The sequence below is a fragment of the Platichthys flesus genome, chromosome 14, assembly GCF_949316205.1.
Source record: "Platichthys flesus chromosome 14, fPlaFle2.1, whole genome shotgun sequence".
NCBI classification, from domain to species: Eukaryota; Metazoa; Chordata; class Actinopteri; order Pleuronectiformes; family Pleuronectidae; genus Platichthys; species Platichthys flesus.
In genome coordinates this window covers 14,912,342-14,926,113 of record NC_084958.1, presented here as the reverse complement: position 1 = coordinate 14,926,113, position 13,772 = coordinate 14,912,342, and the positions used below count along the sequence as shown (strand labels likewise).

General features: G+C 42.5%; 1 protein-coding gene across 1 annotated transcript in view; it reads right to left on the bottom strand.

Moving 5' to 3' along the window:
- The window catches only part of LOC133968153 (laminin subunit alpha-3-like), a 58,229-nt gene extending 44,518 nt beyond the window's left edge, over positions 1-13,711 (bottom strand). Inside the window, exons 1-3 of the mRNA XM_062404030.1 lie at positions 13,291-13,711; positions 12,470-12,622; positions 464-581 (exon numbers count right to left, since the gene is read on the bottom strand). Coding sequence (XP_062260014.1) covers positions 464-581; positions 12,470-12,622; positions 13,291-13,557 — 538 coding nt within the window. The 5' untranslated portion in view covers positions 13,558-13,711. The remainder of the gene's footprint in view (positions 1-463; positions 582-12,469; positions 12,623-13,290) is intronic.
- Positions 13,712-13,772: the final 61 nt, after the last annotated feature.

The following is a 13,772-nucleotide window of genomic DNA, read 5'->3' as shown; positions in this document are numbered from 1 at the left end:
AGAGATCTGAGCCGTGGTAGTTCCAAAAACACTTCTGCCATGAAGAGGACATATTGTAGAGGAGTGTGACGATTTTAACAAGAGCAGCTAATAATGTTTTAACAGCTGCTCATTGCTACATCAGTCAATCAATCAGACTTATTGTATTTGTATAGTACATATGATATTTTATACGTTAATATGCATGTTGGCTCAACATAAATATAAAGACAAACAAAATTGCAAAAGGGAATCTTCTTAAAAAGCTATAAAACTTTGAAAAAGTAGATTTGTATAGCTAAACTTGTATTTTCTTACACCTACTCAGACCAATTTAATTCAGTCATATTGTTTCGAAATTTGATTGATTCATATGTAAATAAAAGTGTTGTGCAAGAGGCGTGGTTTGGTTTTGTTTATCGGAAAAACAACAAAAATGAAGGCATTGCAAAATAGAAAATCCACCCCAGGGTTAGGGACTTACGTGCAAAATACTGCCAGGGGGTGTAGGTCCTCCCGTAGTCCACCGAGCGCTCTAGCACCCACAGGTCAGGACGAGGGGAATTGGCAAATTTGATGAGGACGTACGCCACATGGAAGAGCTGAAAAAAGAACAACAACACAAAGAGCAGGATAAACAAAAGGCAGTCAATGCTCTGAACGGATTTTGGCTAAATGTTGTCGTTTCCTTGCTCTGTTAGGAAAGGTCTCACTCTTGGCCAGCAACACTTACTTCCTTCCTTGTAAAAGCCTGGGAACTAATTCAGCTCTAAAGTACCTATGGGGATTTAAACATTACACTTAAATCAAGGTAAGGGCTTCCCGTTTTGAGCTTTTTCATTTGTGATGCTGGACACAAGCCGTATCTACGTGTAGTTCCAACAAAGGTTTTTAGCAATAAAAGTGGTGCAGGTGCAGCCAGGTCGGTGAAAAGACTTCAGCTAAGCCCACATGATCCACGTCCGCTCTCTGAACTCCCTATCTCCCACTTCCATCAGAGTGTACAGGGCATACAAGTGCAGGGAACATAGTGCAGTTATTGTTTCAACCAACAGTGAGCTTTCTGTGAGGCTCTGAAGCTCTAAGCAGTTTTCTTTGCAGATCACCAACATCCTTATCAAGCCCTGAACGCGGGCAACTTCAGCTTGATTGAACATTGTTCTATGGAGAGGTGATTTGTGAAAGAGTCAGAGATCTCTTTGTTACGCCCTATGGTATGGACTTTGTATGGCTTGGAATTCAATCTCTGCACATAACACCTACAGTGTCAACAACAGGCCTCAACCATTCACCTGACCACCACGCCCAGTCTTCAACCACAGTTTATTCTGTGCAATTTCAGAACTGGCACGCACGATAAACTCGCAAAGGTTGAACTCAATGAACTGTGCAATACTCAATTCTACCTGTGCAATATATTCTGCTCAACTCTTTATATTATTCACTGTGTTTGTTAACATTCTATTTACATTTTTATATTTCCATGCATTTAATAAAGGATCATCTTAATTTATCTTATGTGAGAGCTGTTAGATTCAAAAACACTTTCTGCTAAACTCGTGGTTATGCCCCCTGATTTTAAAGCTGAATGGAAACTGTAAAGTTTTGGATTCAAATGAAAAAAGGTATAGAAATATACATTTTCTTTAGAAGAATGACAGGCAGGCCCACGCTTGCCTCTCATCCCTCAGAACCCCAATGAAAACCCCAGTGGGCATTTGAGGCGTTCATATTTCTGTCTTTCTTTCTCTACATGAGGCAGGGAGCTATGAGAACATATTACAGCAAAGCAACACGCGGCAAGCCTTTGCTGTTGAGTCATGGACTCCGTCTGAGAAGTAATGGCCCCAGGTTCAAGTAGTTCTTAGGTTGACAGATTGTGAGAGAGGGCAGAGGTCAGCTGGGGAACTGTCTGGTCTTGTTCACTGAAAACTGTCAACAATCCCTAACTGCACAGCAGCAAAATCATCAGGATCTGTCTTTGACTTGAAAGCGTTTGTGGTCGATGAGCCGTGCAGTCGGTCTGCTGCACGGTTTAAAACACCTCCTCCTGACCTAGTCTTTGAATTGGGTGTGTTTTGAAATTAATCAGAATGCACTTCCACCCAAATGGAACAGGATGCTGAAAGAACAATAAAAAAAAAAAAAAAAAAAGGTGAACGGCGCACAACCACACAAACAAGGCGTGGGCTGTTATCCTGCTAAAAATAGAAGCCATGGGTTTTGTAGGGGCGCTGCCTACTATCAATTTGCCGGTTCTGCTGCAAGACCGGGAGGAAGTTTAGCTCACAGGGTTGGCGATGATGTCAAAGGAGGGCCTGGGATTAGGAGGCAGGAGCGTGGTGAGATGGAAGTAGGGGGGGGGGGGCGGTCTGGCTAGCTAGAGACGTGCTGGCTGGCATGTGGACCCATCTCAGATTCCAAACATAGCGCCACATTCCCCTTCACTCCTAATGCCCCTAAAGCAGAGCATGCCACTGCTTTCAGGAACCTGTTCCCTGACAGCAACACACAGCGGTGAAAATCCTCTCCACCACTTGTCATGGACACAGATGAAATCTTGACAGTTTCCAAAGAATAATAAGTATCCTCATTATCCTTTCATAAAAAGTGCTTATGCTCTGATCTTAAGTGCAGTCAGACACAAAAATGTGTGTCCTCAGTCAGGGGGTTTGAGTTGTGGCATTTCTTTCCAAACATTAAAAATAATACCACAACAGTGGAGTCTACAAGTCATTTAAACTTAACATGTTCCAGCACATACTCCGCATACTTGAGCACCTGGTGAAGGAGCTGGTTCTGGTGCCAATACAATGACTATGAATCTGCATCTCATGAAAACCTTCATGGAAATTTCAGGTATTATTGAAATATACTAATGTGCAGGTGAAGTATGGAGGACCATACATGACATAAGTAAAAATAAATAAATAAATAAATGTATAAATAAATACAGAAATAAATAAATAAATGAATAAATAAAAATGGAAATAAAGAAATAAATACAGAAATAAATAAATAAATATGTTAATACCAAAAGAAATGTCAAAAGAAATGTCTTAAATATATTTTAACATTTATTTTTTCCTTGATACATTTCCTTTGCATTTGCAGTGTCCTTATGCTAATGAGAAAGGCGGGCCTAACCGCAGTCTCATGCAGGATTGGTCACAGGAGTGTAATGATCCAGCCCTACTACTTCTGCCTTTCAATGCTGGTGTCCAGTAGCTGTTTGCAGCGTTGAGCCAGTTCACACTTAAAATGAACTAGTTCAAGTTCAGAGGGTTAGTTAAGGTTATTTTTTATTGGGATGATTTAGCTGTCAGAAGTCCTGACTGTGAGCGTCACGTCTCGTGTTGTACTGAGCACAAGGAGCGAGCCGAGAGGAGGAGGAGGAAACAGAAACTCCAGCTCGGTACAAACCACCTGCAGCTTCTGCTCTGATCATGAAGCCGCTGATCTCTGAGCAGATGTGACCAGAGAAGCTCTGTGTTTCCACTGTTTCCACTGTTCCACAGAGTCACTAACTGGCTGTTACACGGTGAAGAGCTCAAGTCTCAGTGACAGCCCGTGTCTCTGAGCGAGTGTGTGACGGAGCGCAGGGGCTGTGTGTGTGTAGCTCAGTTGACCAATCCTGCTCGAGACTGAGGTTAGGCCCGCCTTTCTCATTAGCATAAGGACACTGAAATGTGGAAATAAATAAATGTGGAAATAAATAAAAGTTGCAATAAAAGTGGAAATAAATAAATAAATGTGGAAATAAGTTTAAGACAATGATTTATTTAATTCTGCATTTATTTCCATATTTATTTATTTATTTCCACATTTATTCCAACTTTTATTTTTCGATTTCAGTGTCCTTATGCTAATGAGAAAGGCGGGCCTAACCTCAGTCTCGAGCAGGATTGGTCAACTGAGCTACACACACACAGCCCCTGCGCTCCGCCACACAATCGCTCAGAGACACGGGCAGTGACTGAGACTTGAGCTCTTCACCGTGTAACAGCCAGTTAGTGACTCTGTGGAACAGTGGAAACAGTGGAAACACAGAGTTTCTCTGGTCACATCTGCTCAGAGATCAGCAGCTTCATGATCAGAGCAGAGGCTGCAGGTGGTTTGTACCGAGCTGGAGTTTCTGTTTCCTCCTCCTCCTCTCGGCTCGATCATTGTGCTCAGTACAACACGAGACGTGACGCTCACAGTCAGGACTACTGACAGCTAAATCATCCCAATAAAAAATAACCTTAACTAACCCTCTGAACTTGAACTAGTTCATTTTAAGTGTGAACTGGCTCAACGCTGCAAACAGCTACTGGACACCAGCATTGAAAGGCAGAAGTAGTAGGGCTGGATCATTACACTCCTGTGACCAATCCTGCATGAGACTGCGGTTAGGCCCGCCTTTCTCATTAGCATAAGGACACTGCAAATGCAAAGGAAATGTATCAGGGAAAAAATAAATGTTAAAATATATTTAAGACATTTCTTTTGACATTTCTTTTGGTATTAACATATTTATTTATTTATTTCTGTATTTATTTATTTATTTCCATTTTTATTTATTCATTTATTTATTTATTTCTGTATTTATTTATACATTTATTTATTTATTTATTTTTACTTATGTCATGTATGGTCCTCCATAGTGAAGGACCAATAACTCTATATTAAAGTATGTTGTAGTTATTCAGTCAATCGTTTAAGAGCTTCTATCTGAAAGGCTGTGCAATGGTGGGATCAGGAAATATAATACAACTACATTCATATTTGATTGTGGCTATATCTGCAAAGTAGTTTTGCTGAACGCTTGTGCTTTCAACTTTCATGAAGATGGGTTCCTCTGATAATCAGTGCAGTTTCAGTCAACGTACAATTTTCCTCTAGACTAATTTGAGGTAACTGTGACTGTCTATGCAATCTAAGCAACGAATCTTTGAGTCCAAGGGAAAACTCTGCAATATTTGTAGAAATTCCCGAAACACCGATTTTGAGATATCATGTTAAAGAGGCCACAAGCAGGTGAGCTGAATGTCACCTGTAACTTTGACCCTTGAGCAACCAAATCTGATCAGTTAATCCATGAGTCTAGATGAACATCAGCACCACATTTGAAAGGATTCTTCAGATAACATATTCACGAGTAAAAAAAAAAGGGTAAAGTGAGTTCACAGTGACCTTGACTCTTGAATTTTGAACACCAAATTCTTATCAGTTCATCTTTGCATGTAGGAGAACATTGTATTCCATTTGAAGAAATCCCTTGGAGGCATTCTTGAGATATCAAGTTCGCAAAAATCTGATTGCACAAAAAAACTGAAAAATAATGCCACCGGCTGTCACTGGCTCGCAGGCTTAAAAAATCACATCTATCCTAAACACTGTGATGTCATGTGATACTGACTTGTTTCCTCTGGAAAACAAAGCCAGCCAGAAACAGACATCTTGGAGTACAGGGCCTGTTCTGGCATGGCATTACTTAATGTAAGACGTAATCCTCCCACTGCTGCCCTGCCAGTCTAAACACACACTTTTGAAATAAGTCCAGCAGCTAGATTGTTTGTACGAAGCATAAGATAATATAGCAATGGCATGCTAAGCGCAGCAGCAGAAGATTCTGGAGGCGTAGAAAGACATGAAACCGATTGACAGGCTCGTGGCCTAGAAAAGAAAAACACCTGAGCAGAGCCATCCTGTGCCGCTCCCTGCAACTGCAGCCTGGGGCTTAAGACAAGGGTGTCATGCCAGAGACATTAGTACAGGAGGGTGCTGCACAGTGGGTGTCAACAAGGTCAGGGGTCGAGCAGTGATATGAACTGTTTGACAACCACCCTCTACCCCCCCCCCCCACCCCATCCTCAAATTCCTGACCTTGACCCCCTACAATAGTGTCACATACACAAGGTATAAAGTATCCAGTCCTCGTCTAACCTACCACTTAGCACAGAGTGGCAACGGAGCCAAAGCACGTCCCTCATGACCCAACACCATTTTAAGAGCAACATATTAACATGTTTTACACTTCTACACTTGCAGCAACATGTCAAATTGTTTTTTAAAAACACACGTGTCAGTCACATCATTTTCTAAGTCTGCTGTTGCTTTACATTAGATGCTCAAAGTGTGTTTGTGTTTGTTATTGATCCCTTGGAGTAAATTCCTAGTTTGGGTGTAGCAGCTCAGGGATGATACATGTGCATCATCAGGTGTGGACTGCAGCAGCACTGCCTCCTCCACACTGAAGTACTGCTCTTTGACTTGAGACATGCTTCAGGTAATGGAGCCACGGTAGAGTGTTTCATCCTCACACAAAAAAGACGACTATTAGGCCTTGGCAGAGGTGTGTGCTCTATTGAATGCTACCCTAGCTGTTCCTTTATTCCTTTAATTCACCCATTTGATTATTGTGCTCTCACAGGAGATACTGTATTCTACCATATAGATTAAGTTTATAACGAATCTAATAAAAGCAGGCATGAGACACAGGCTAGAAAGCGAGCATAAGGCATATAAGTAGATTTCCAAGAGGCAGATACTGAAAATCCTCCTCCCAAACTCCATCCAAAGGGCAGTGCAGAGCCGACATCTACAGTGGGATCAGAGCACTGACAGATAGAAGCCCTCTGAGTGAGCTCCTGAGAGTCTGACGCGAGATCAGAAGAATGCAACTCAGAGGAGACGAGGCATCTCCTCCTGTTTGAGTGGATCAGCCAGACAGACAGTGCACGCTGCAGCCCGGTGGGGGGAAACAGTTGCCCTGCGCTTTGTAACAATGCAATGTACAACTGTTTGTCTGTGCACGACAGGTGGGCAGTGGAAGGGGAGCGGGCTATTCTTGTGTATATTTCTCTGTCTCCATGACAGAATTAGTTGTATGGTATCAAAGAACAGTTGGCTAACAGTCACAGGAGAATAGAAGTTGTAACAGAAAAAAGTATACAGTACATGCATGTTGCTACTTGTTAGTAATGTTCTCATTGAGGTGCAGCAGCAGCACAAGAATGATCTATATGTGCAGTTTTTTTTCAATTTTGCTTCTTTATGAAACGCTGATATCAGTTCATTACAAAGAAGCAGTAAGAAGTCGAGCACGGCTGATTTATTGGTGTCTGCAGAATAGACGCTGCCCAAAAGACATTTAAAAAATGTTTCTATATTGGTCTGTAATGTTTATAATTAAACTATGAAAACAGCAAGCCTTTATCACAAGGGTTTGATGATAACAAAAATGTTAGACTCTATCAGAAATTCTTCACTCCTTCATACGGCATCCGCCCTCAAAAATCCATGTAAGTCAAGTTCTAGTTAAAGGTTCTAATTGGGTAATAAAATAGAAATATTTTTGACTGCATTTAGTTTTATTAAAACGTAAGAAGAGGCCTTGAAATCGATAATCAGATTTGAAGTTTTGTGTTTTGCCATTAAACATTTTTTAGGTATAGGTTTTTCCCCAGGATAAAAAAAAGTCCTCATTCCCCAAAGACTTGTAATTGCAAGTACAAGACAATGTAGGAATGACAGAAATTTTGTACAGTATAACTTATTGTTATATGAATATATTAAATATATTCAGCCCTTGTTCCCATGTAAATGAAGGCCCGCTGTTGAATGTATGCTGATGGAAGTAATCCTATTTGTGAAACGGTTGTATTAAATGGGTCTCGGAAAACTCCATTGCAATCGAAGCCTGCGTCAGTAAACCTGAAGCCACTAATTACCATTTCCATGTATGCATTAGCGACAAGGGCCTTGAAAAGGTGAATAAATCCCATGTTAAACCCCACAATCTTTTCCTCATCGCAGCTCCAGATTTAGGAGATGTGTGATGCCCTCGCCGAGCCAGACCGCTACTGCTGCCACACCAGGTGGCTGTGAGTGGAGTAGTAAATATCTGCTGGGTTGGCCAGGCGCCTCAGGCAGCGCGGCTAAAGACAGGCACTTACATCACCTCCATCGTCACTACTGCAATAGGGACATGTCTCACAGCCAGTCCTGTCTCTCGGGTCAAACTGTGTCGGCTGCATGGTGTGAGCAAATCTTTATTAAAAATGTTATTACGTAGATAACAATAATTTCCTTACTTCTTGTTTTTCTGTTGATTTGCATAGAAATCCCATGGAATATGGTTTTATAGGATGTCGTCCAGCCATGAACACTGGATCTGTACACAGAGGGTCATCCATGCGTCCATGATCCGAGCATCATGCTTGGTTGTGTCTGAATGTTTATTCAGTCAGAGGGCTGATGCCGGGGGGAAAGTGGAATGTCAAGACGTCTGTGTTTGTGTGTGTGTGTGCTTTCTGTTTGAGTACTTTCTCACCACCAAATTACACCACCTCTCCATTTCTATGTCCATTTATCCAGTGAAAAGAGAGGACCGGGTCATTTTCAGCAAGGCTTAAAGAGAACTCAACCTTTGTGAGAGTCCGAGAGCACAGAAAGGATGTCACACAATACCGCCTAGAAGGATTCCAACACAAAAGGAGGCGACTGCTGCAAATAAAACATTCAACGCCACTTCGGTGGGAGGTGGACCCCTGAGTCAGTGGATTAGGTTCCAGGGAAATGTCTCTAAAATTGAGTTCTTGGAAGCTTTGTCTGTCGATGATTGCAAAACCTTGAGCAGAGCCAAAGCCACTGCACTAACCCGAACCAGATCGTTTCTATCTTCCAGCTTCGTCATTCGAGTTACAGAATCTCGCACTCAATCACAGCCCCCAGGAGAGAAGCACGTATATACACACCGGCAAAACCTCCCGGGTAAATACACCCATAAATCATAGACAAACAACAAGATGTTCTGCAATCAGAGTCCAGTTAAAGCGACAAAACCACTGCACAAAGCTCCACCATCAACACAACAAACACCTGTCGCCCACAGGAATGATCCACAGCCTTAACATTCGTATAAAAATACCAGTGGAGTCCGCTGAACATCGAATCAGAACTTCATTTAAACCAGTAATGCGTGATGTTCATTCGGTGCCCGACACCCACCAAAACAGATGCGGCAAAGTCTCATCCGATGGGAGACAAACGGCAGTAAGCTCTGGCATGTTCGGCTCACATGGTCCACACTGGGCTCACTCAGGCAGATAAGCACATGTGGTCGGGGCTCCTAAAATACATTCCCCCACAGAAAAGAAGTGACTGGCAGTCTGATACATGGTGTAACTCTTTGCCAGAACAATGGCTTGCCTACTGTGTCCTGTAAATAGTTTCACAGGGGCAAAGGTTCCTGGAAATGGAGCTAGTGATTTGGTGGAGACGCACAGTGGGGTCCATGAGTGTGAGATTACTTTCCTGCAGAAGGGGATGAATTTGGCATCATTTTATACAGGGATGGACAGAGTTGTAATGGCTCTTGACATATGAAGGTAATGGGCTATAAAAACATATGCAATTTATTTCTGGGAAAAGCTACATTATTAAATCACTGAAAAAGGAGATATGTTTTCCGAAGGCTTAATTTAGATACTGTCACACTGGACATGAAATGATGAAATGGTTGGTTTTCTTAGATTCAATTTAATTTTATCTACTTACAGTTAAAATGATTTTGGACCAATAACTCAAAAAGGAAAAAAACTATCTATGGAAGATCTTTGGGCGACAAAAACGAGCTGGCTTTAACTGTCAGACAGTAGCCAACTGAAGATCATGGGTCATAGGGCAAAAGCCAAGAAGTCACAAAAACAAGGAGGAGCTGGTCTGCTCACATCAGCTGGTCTGAGACAGAGAGATTATCCATAGGAGGTTTTGATCTGGAGGATTTAAAGAAAAGTGATCATGTCACTGGTGCACTCAGCCTGAAGACATGCAAAGAAAAGTAGCACCAGGATTTGGAAACAGGCTGCTTGAAAGAAAACAGGAGTCTCCAACCCCGCTAGGGCCTCTGCACTAAGACACAGAAGTGCTTTGCAGCAGGGCCTTGAGGCAAATGCTAATATCAGAATGTCAATCTACCCACAATGACAATGATGGTTAACAGGGCCCTGTTATAGAAGGTAACTATGGGACGAGATGGCAACCTCTGAGTTTCACCTTCTGAGAATATTCACTCAGAGTTATTTAAGCACGTGAAACAAAAAAACCTTGTCAATGAAGCGTACATCTGGCGATTCACCATGACAACGGGTAAGTAAAGAGCAGAGCTTCCATTTAAAATCCAGTGGAGGTGGGAAGATGTGCTGCAGTGCACTCGTTCACCCTGAACACAAAACAGTAGAATGTCATAGCTTTTAAGTAATAAATCAAAGTTTTTGTCAACCTAAACTTACGACTTGAAGATGACGCAATCTAAAAAGTCATCACAATTCTGATTTGGGCATAAATAATAATTTCCAAAAAAAAATATTCATGAAGATCCCTCGTTCGCCGGTCAAGACAGTTGTCATAAACTGAAAACTTCATAGCAGGGCTGTAGTGATGGGTTAAATGGATGGAAACGCTGTTTATGTTTATCTACCTTTTATGTACAAGATATAATTTACGCACCTTTTTATGCTGGTTTATTCACTTGTTTTATATGGATGACTGAAGTTTAACCACGGCGTGAGAGAGATGCCTGATGATTATGTTGTTTTTTTACCCACTACAGCCCTGCCTGTAAGTACAATCTGTGGATCATGGATGTAAAAGATATCAGCAAAAACCATTCATCAGTTCGTGAAACCAACACTGTGGAGCAACCGAGTTTTCCAAGACTAAAAGCCTGAGTTCACTTGTCGTCTGATTGGTCTTTATAGTTGTTTAAACAATCTCTCTTTACAGAAAAAGCGGAAGAGGCTCTGTCAGAAAAAAAGCCCCTCTCTTTGAACCTCATCGTTTTAACATAAACATCAACTGAGCCATTATCTGATAAATCTACTGAGAGCGAACAGCAGAGCAGCCACCTGCGTCCGTCTTGAAAGAAAACCACAGAAACCATTCAGCTGAGTCTGGCCCACATATTCCACTGAACGTTAGCTTTGTGGATTAAAAGAATAAAAGAAAAGAAAAAACTCCACAAAGCTATTAAAGCCTCACATGGAACAGTCAAACAATCTGACAGCTCTGTCTTGGATAATGCATGAGTTTGGTTTGCAGGGTGGAGGAGAGCAGTGAAACACTGTGGTGGGCAAATAAAACAACTCAACTCAGGGAGACGCCTCAAGAGAGAACACTTTTAAATCCAAATAATGATAAGGTAAAAGCACACATAAGCAGCCATTGTATAATATTTCACTCATATCGTGCCTTTTCTCGCCTTGCAGGAAGGAGCACTTGCTTAATCTATTGTCTGTTGGCAGTAGCTGAGAATGCTGAGTGTGCTTGTTTTGATACACCAGAGGATGGGAAGGTTCTCGAGGAAGATCTCCAATAGTTAATCACCAATCTGTCCCAAACACATTATCATCTTATCCACTCACATTTCTCTTCATGCAACAGGTTATCAAGATTTGAGAGTTATGCGGCTTAAAATGCAGTGATGGCAGGTGAGCATTGTTTACAACAGATGCCACTGAAAGACAACGTACAATGTGAAAGATGTGCGTGACAGGTGTGTGTGCGTGCATGTGTGTGTTTGCGAGAGGACAGGGTGTTGTGTGTCGTCTGAGATCTAGCCGGGCTCTTTTTAGCACACCATAATGCAATAATGCTGCTTTCCCTGCTCCCAAATAAACTGAGCATTACCACGTATTAAAGCCAGACTTCCCCAAAGGCCGTGCATGTGTTCATCCTCTTGTGAGCTAAATTTAGCGATAGGATCTCTGCTCAGCTCAGTCCGTCTAAAAACAGAGACAGAAAAGCCCGTACCCATTGTCCGACGCATGGCCCACTGGGAGCCGGAGATGCAAACACATGTGGAGTGGAGCTCTTCACTCGTTTTTAAAATCTACCACAAAACATAGCCGAAGCCCTCTTCACACGAGAGGTCGAGGCGTCCACCTGCACTCCTCGAATCTGACTACACTTCCCCCTGATCCCCGGTCCGGAGCCAGAATTCCTCTCTTTCCTCACAGTTTATAATTGAGCATGAGGTACAGTTTCATGGGGCCGCGAGCCAAACTCCTGCCAGAGACACAGGTCAAGATGGAAGCATATCCAGCAGCCAGAGGGGCGTGAATCTTATTCCTGGAGAGGATCCAACTGTAGGACAGGATTCACATGATCACTGCCAGCCAAGGTGATGACGGTTCAACTGAAAAACCTTATCCCCTTGGTCATATTTGTGAATGAAGTGGAATGAAGCACCATGAATCAGAGAAACTTTCTTCCAGTCATATGACCAAAAAATAGCAGCAGCAAACCAAAGTACTGAATTTGCTTCCTAGCACAGATTTCAACTCATCTCACACCAGCTGAGTAAGAGGCTGAACACTTTCCCTCGCTCTCCTCTGAAACACCCAGGTGCTATATTTTGCTGAAACCACACAATCATTATACACAGTGCAGGTTGCAGCAGGTTACCAGCTGTTCATAGTAGATCACAGAGGTATTTCAATCTCACCTGCCCAAGATCCAGGGTAATGTTCACCTCGTTGTACTCCAGCCCCCTGGAGAGAGGGGGGCTCTGCCACCACCGCTCCGTCCCATCGATGGCGTTGGTCACCGGGTGGGCTTTGTTTGGATCCATGGAGTTGCAGGAATCACAGAACTGACCCTGAATGGTGTCAAATTAAGTGACACATTAACTGCAGCAAACTCATGTCTTAGAAAAAAGCAACTTCTCAGGAAATGCCTGATCTACACTGAAAAAAAAGAGATGTCACACCAACTTAAACTTTTACTTCAATTGGTAACATGGGATTAAGTAAATTTGTGGAAATTAAAGTTATTGATTTACATTTATACAACATTTTTCATTTTGTGTGCTGCCAATTGAAGTGTTTTAAGTCAGGAAAACTTTTTTTTTGTGTAACTTCCTGCAAAACATTGCAAACACAACACAATATTGAGTTCAGAAAAACAGCCTGTCATTGTCAAACTGTTCTTATACTAAGGTAGCGCCCAACATATAAACAACTCCTGAGGGGTTAAGATCACTGTTGAAAAGGAATTTCCTTAAGAAAACGTGTAACTTCACAATCAATTGTGTACACCTATTGCTGGCACTTGTACAACTTGGTCATGAGGGTAGAATTGCGGAGTCCTCTACAGCGTGACGCACAACACATTTATAAGGGACCAGGTTGATAAAATCGAATTTCACACAATGGTTAAAGTTCCTGTGGTGTATCAGTTCAGAATGGCCCATTACAGCGTGTATAGTTCTGCAATTCCTTTTTTACGCACGGACAAGAAGCTGCGCAGGCACTTTATATTCTTTACCTGTATATTTTGAGTAGGAAAATCGTTGTTCGGTCCTCCGACGAGCTTACAGTATAAATCATATCTCGGTCTCCCAGCCTCATCCTGGCCGCAGGTTGCTGTGGCAGAGATCCGTGAGCCCTTTGCGATGTTGAAATACGGAGGACTCAAACTAAAACCGGTCACGTCGTTACCAGACTCTTGACCATTCGCGTCCCCGAAAAGCGTCACCGACCAAGTTAAGACTGCGACGAGGAGAAGATGAGCTCCTCTCATCCTTCTCGCCATGTTCCACGTCTTTTAGAGATCCCTGTAGATGCTGAGAACGACCCGCAGCGCACAGTTCTTGTCATTTGGAGATCTCCATGAAACGCGCGTAATGGGTGCGCGGCTAGAAACGCGCGGGGCTCTTCCAGTGGCAACACACATCCGCTTGTGCCAAACAAAAGTGTCAAGTCGATGTTCTCTGCTCTGCTGCTGGAGGTGCGCTCTCTTTCTGCCGC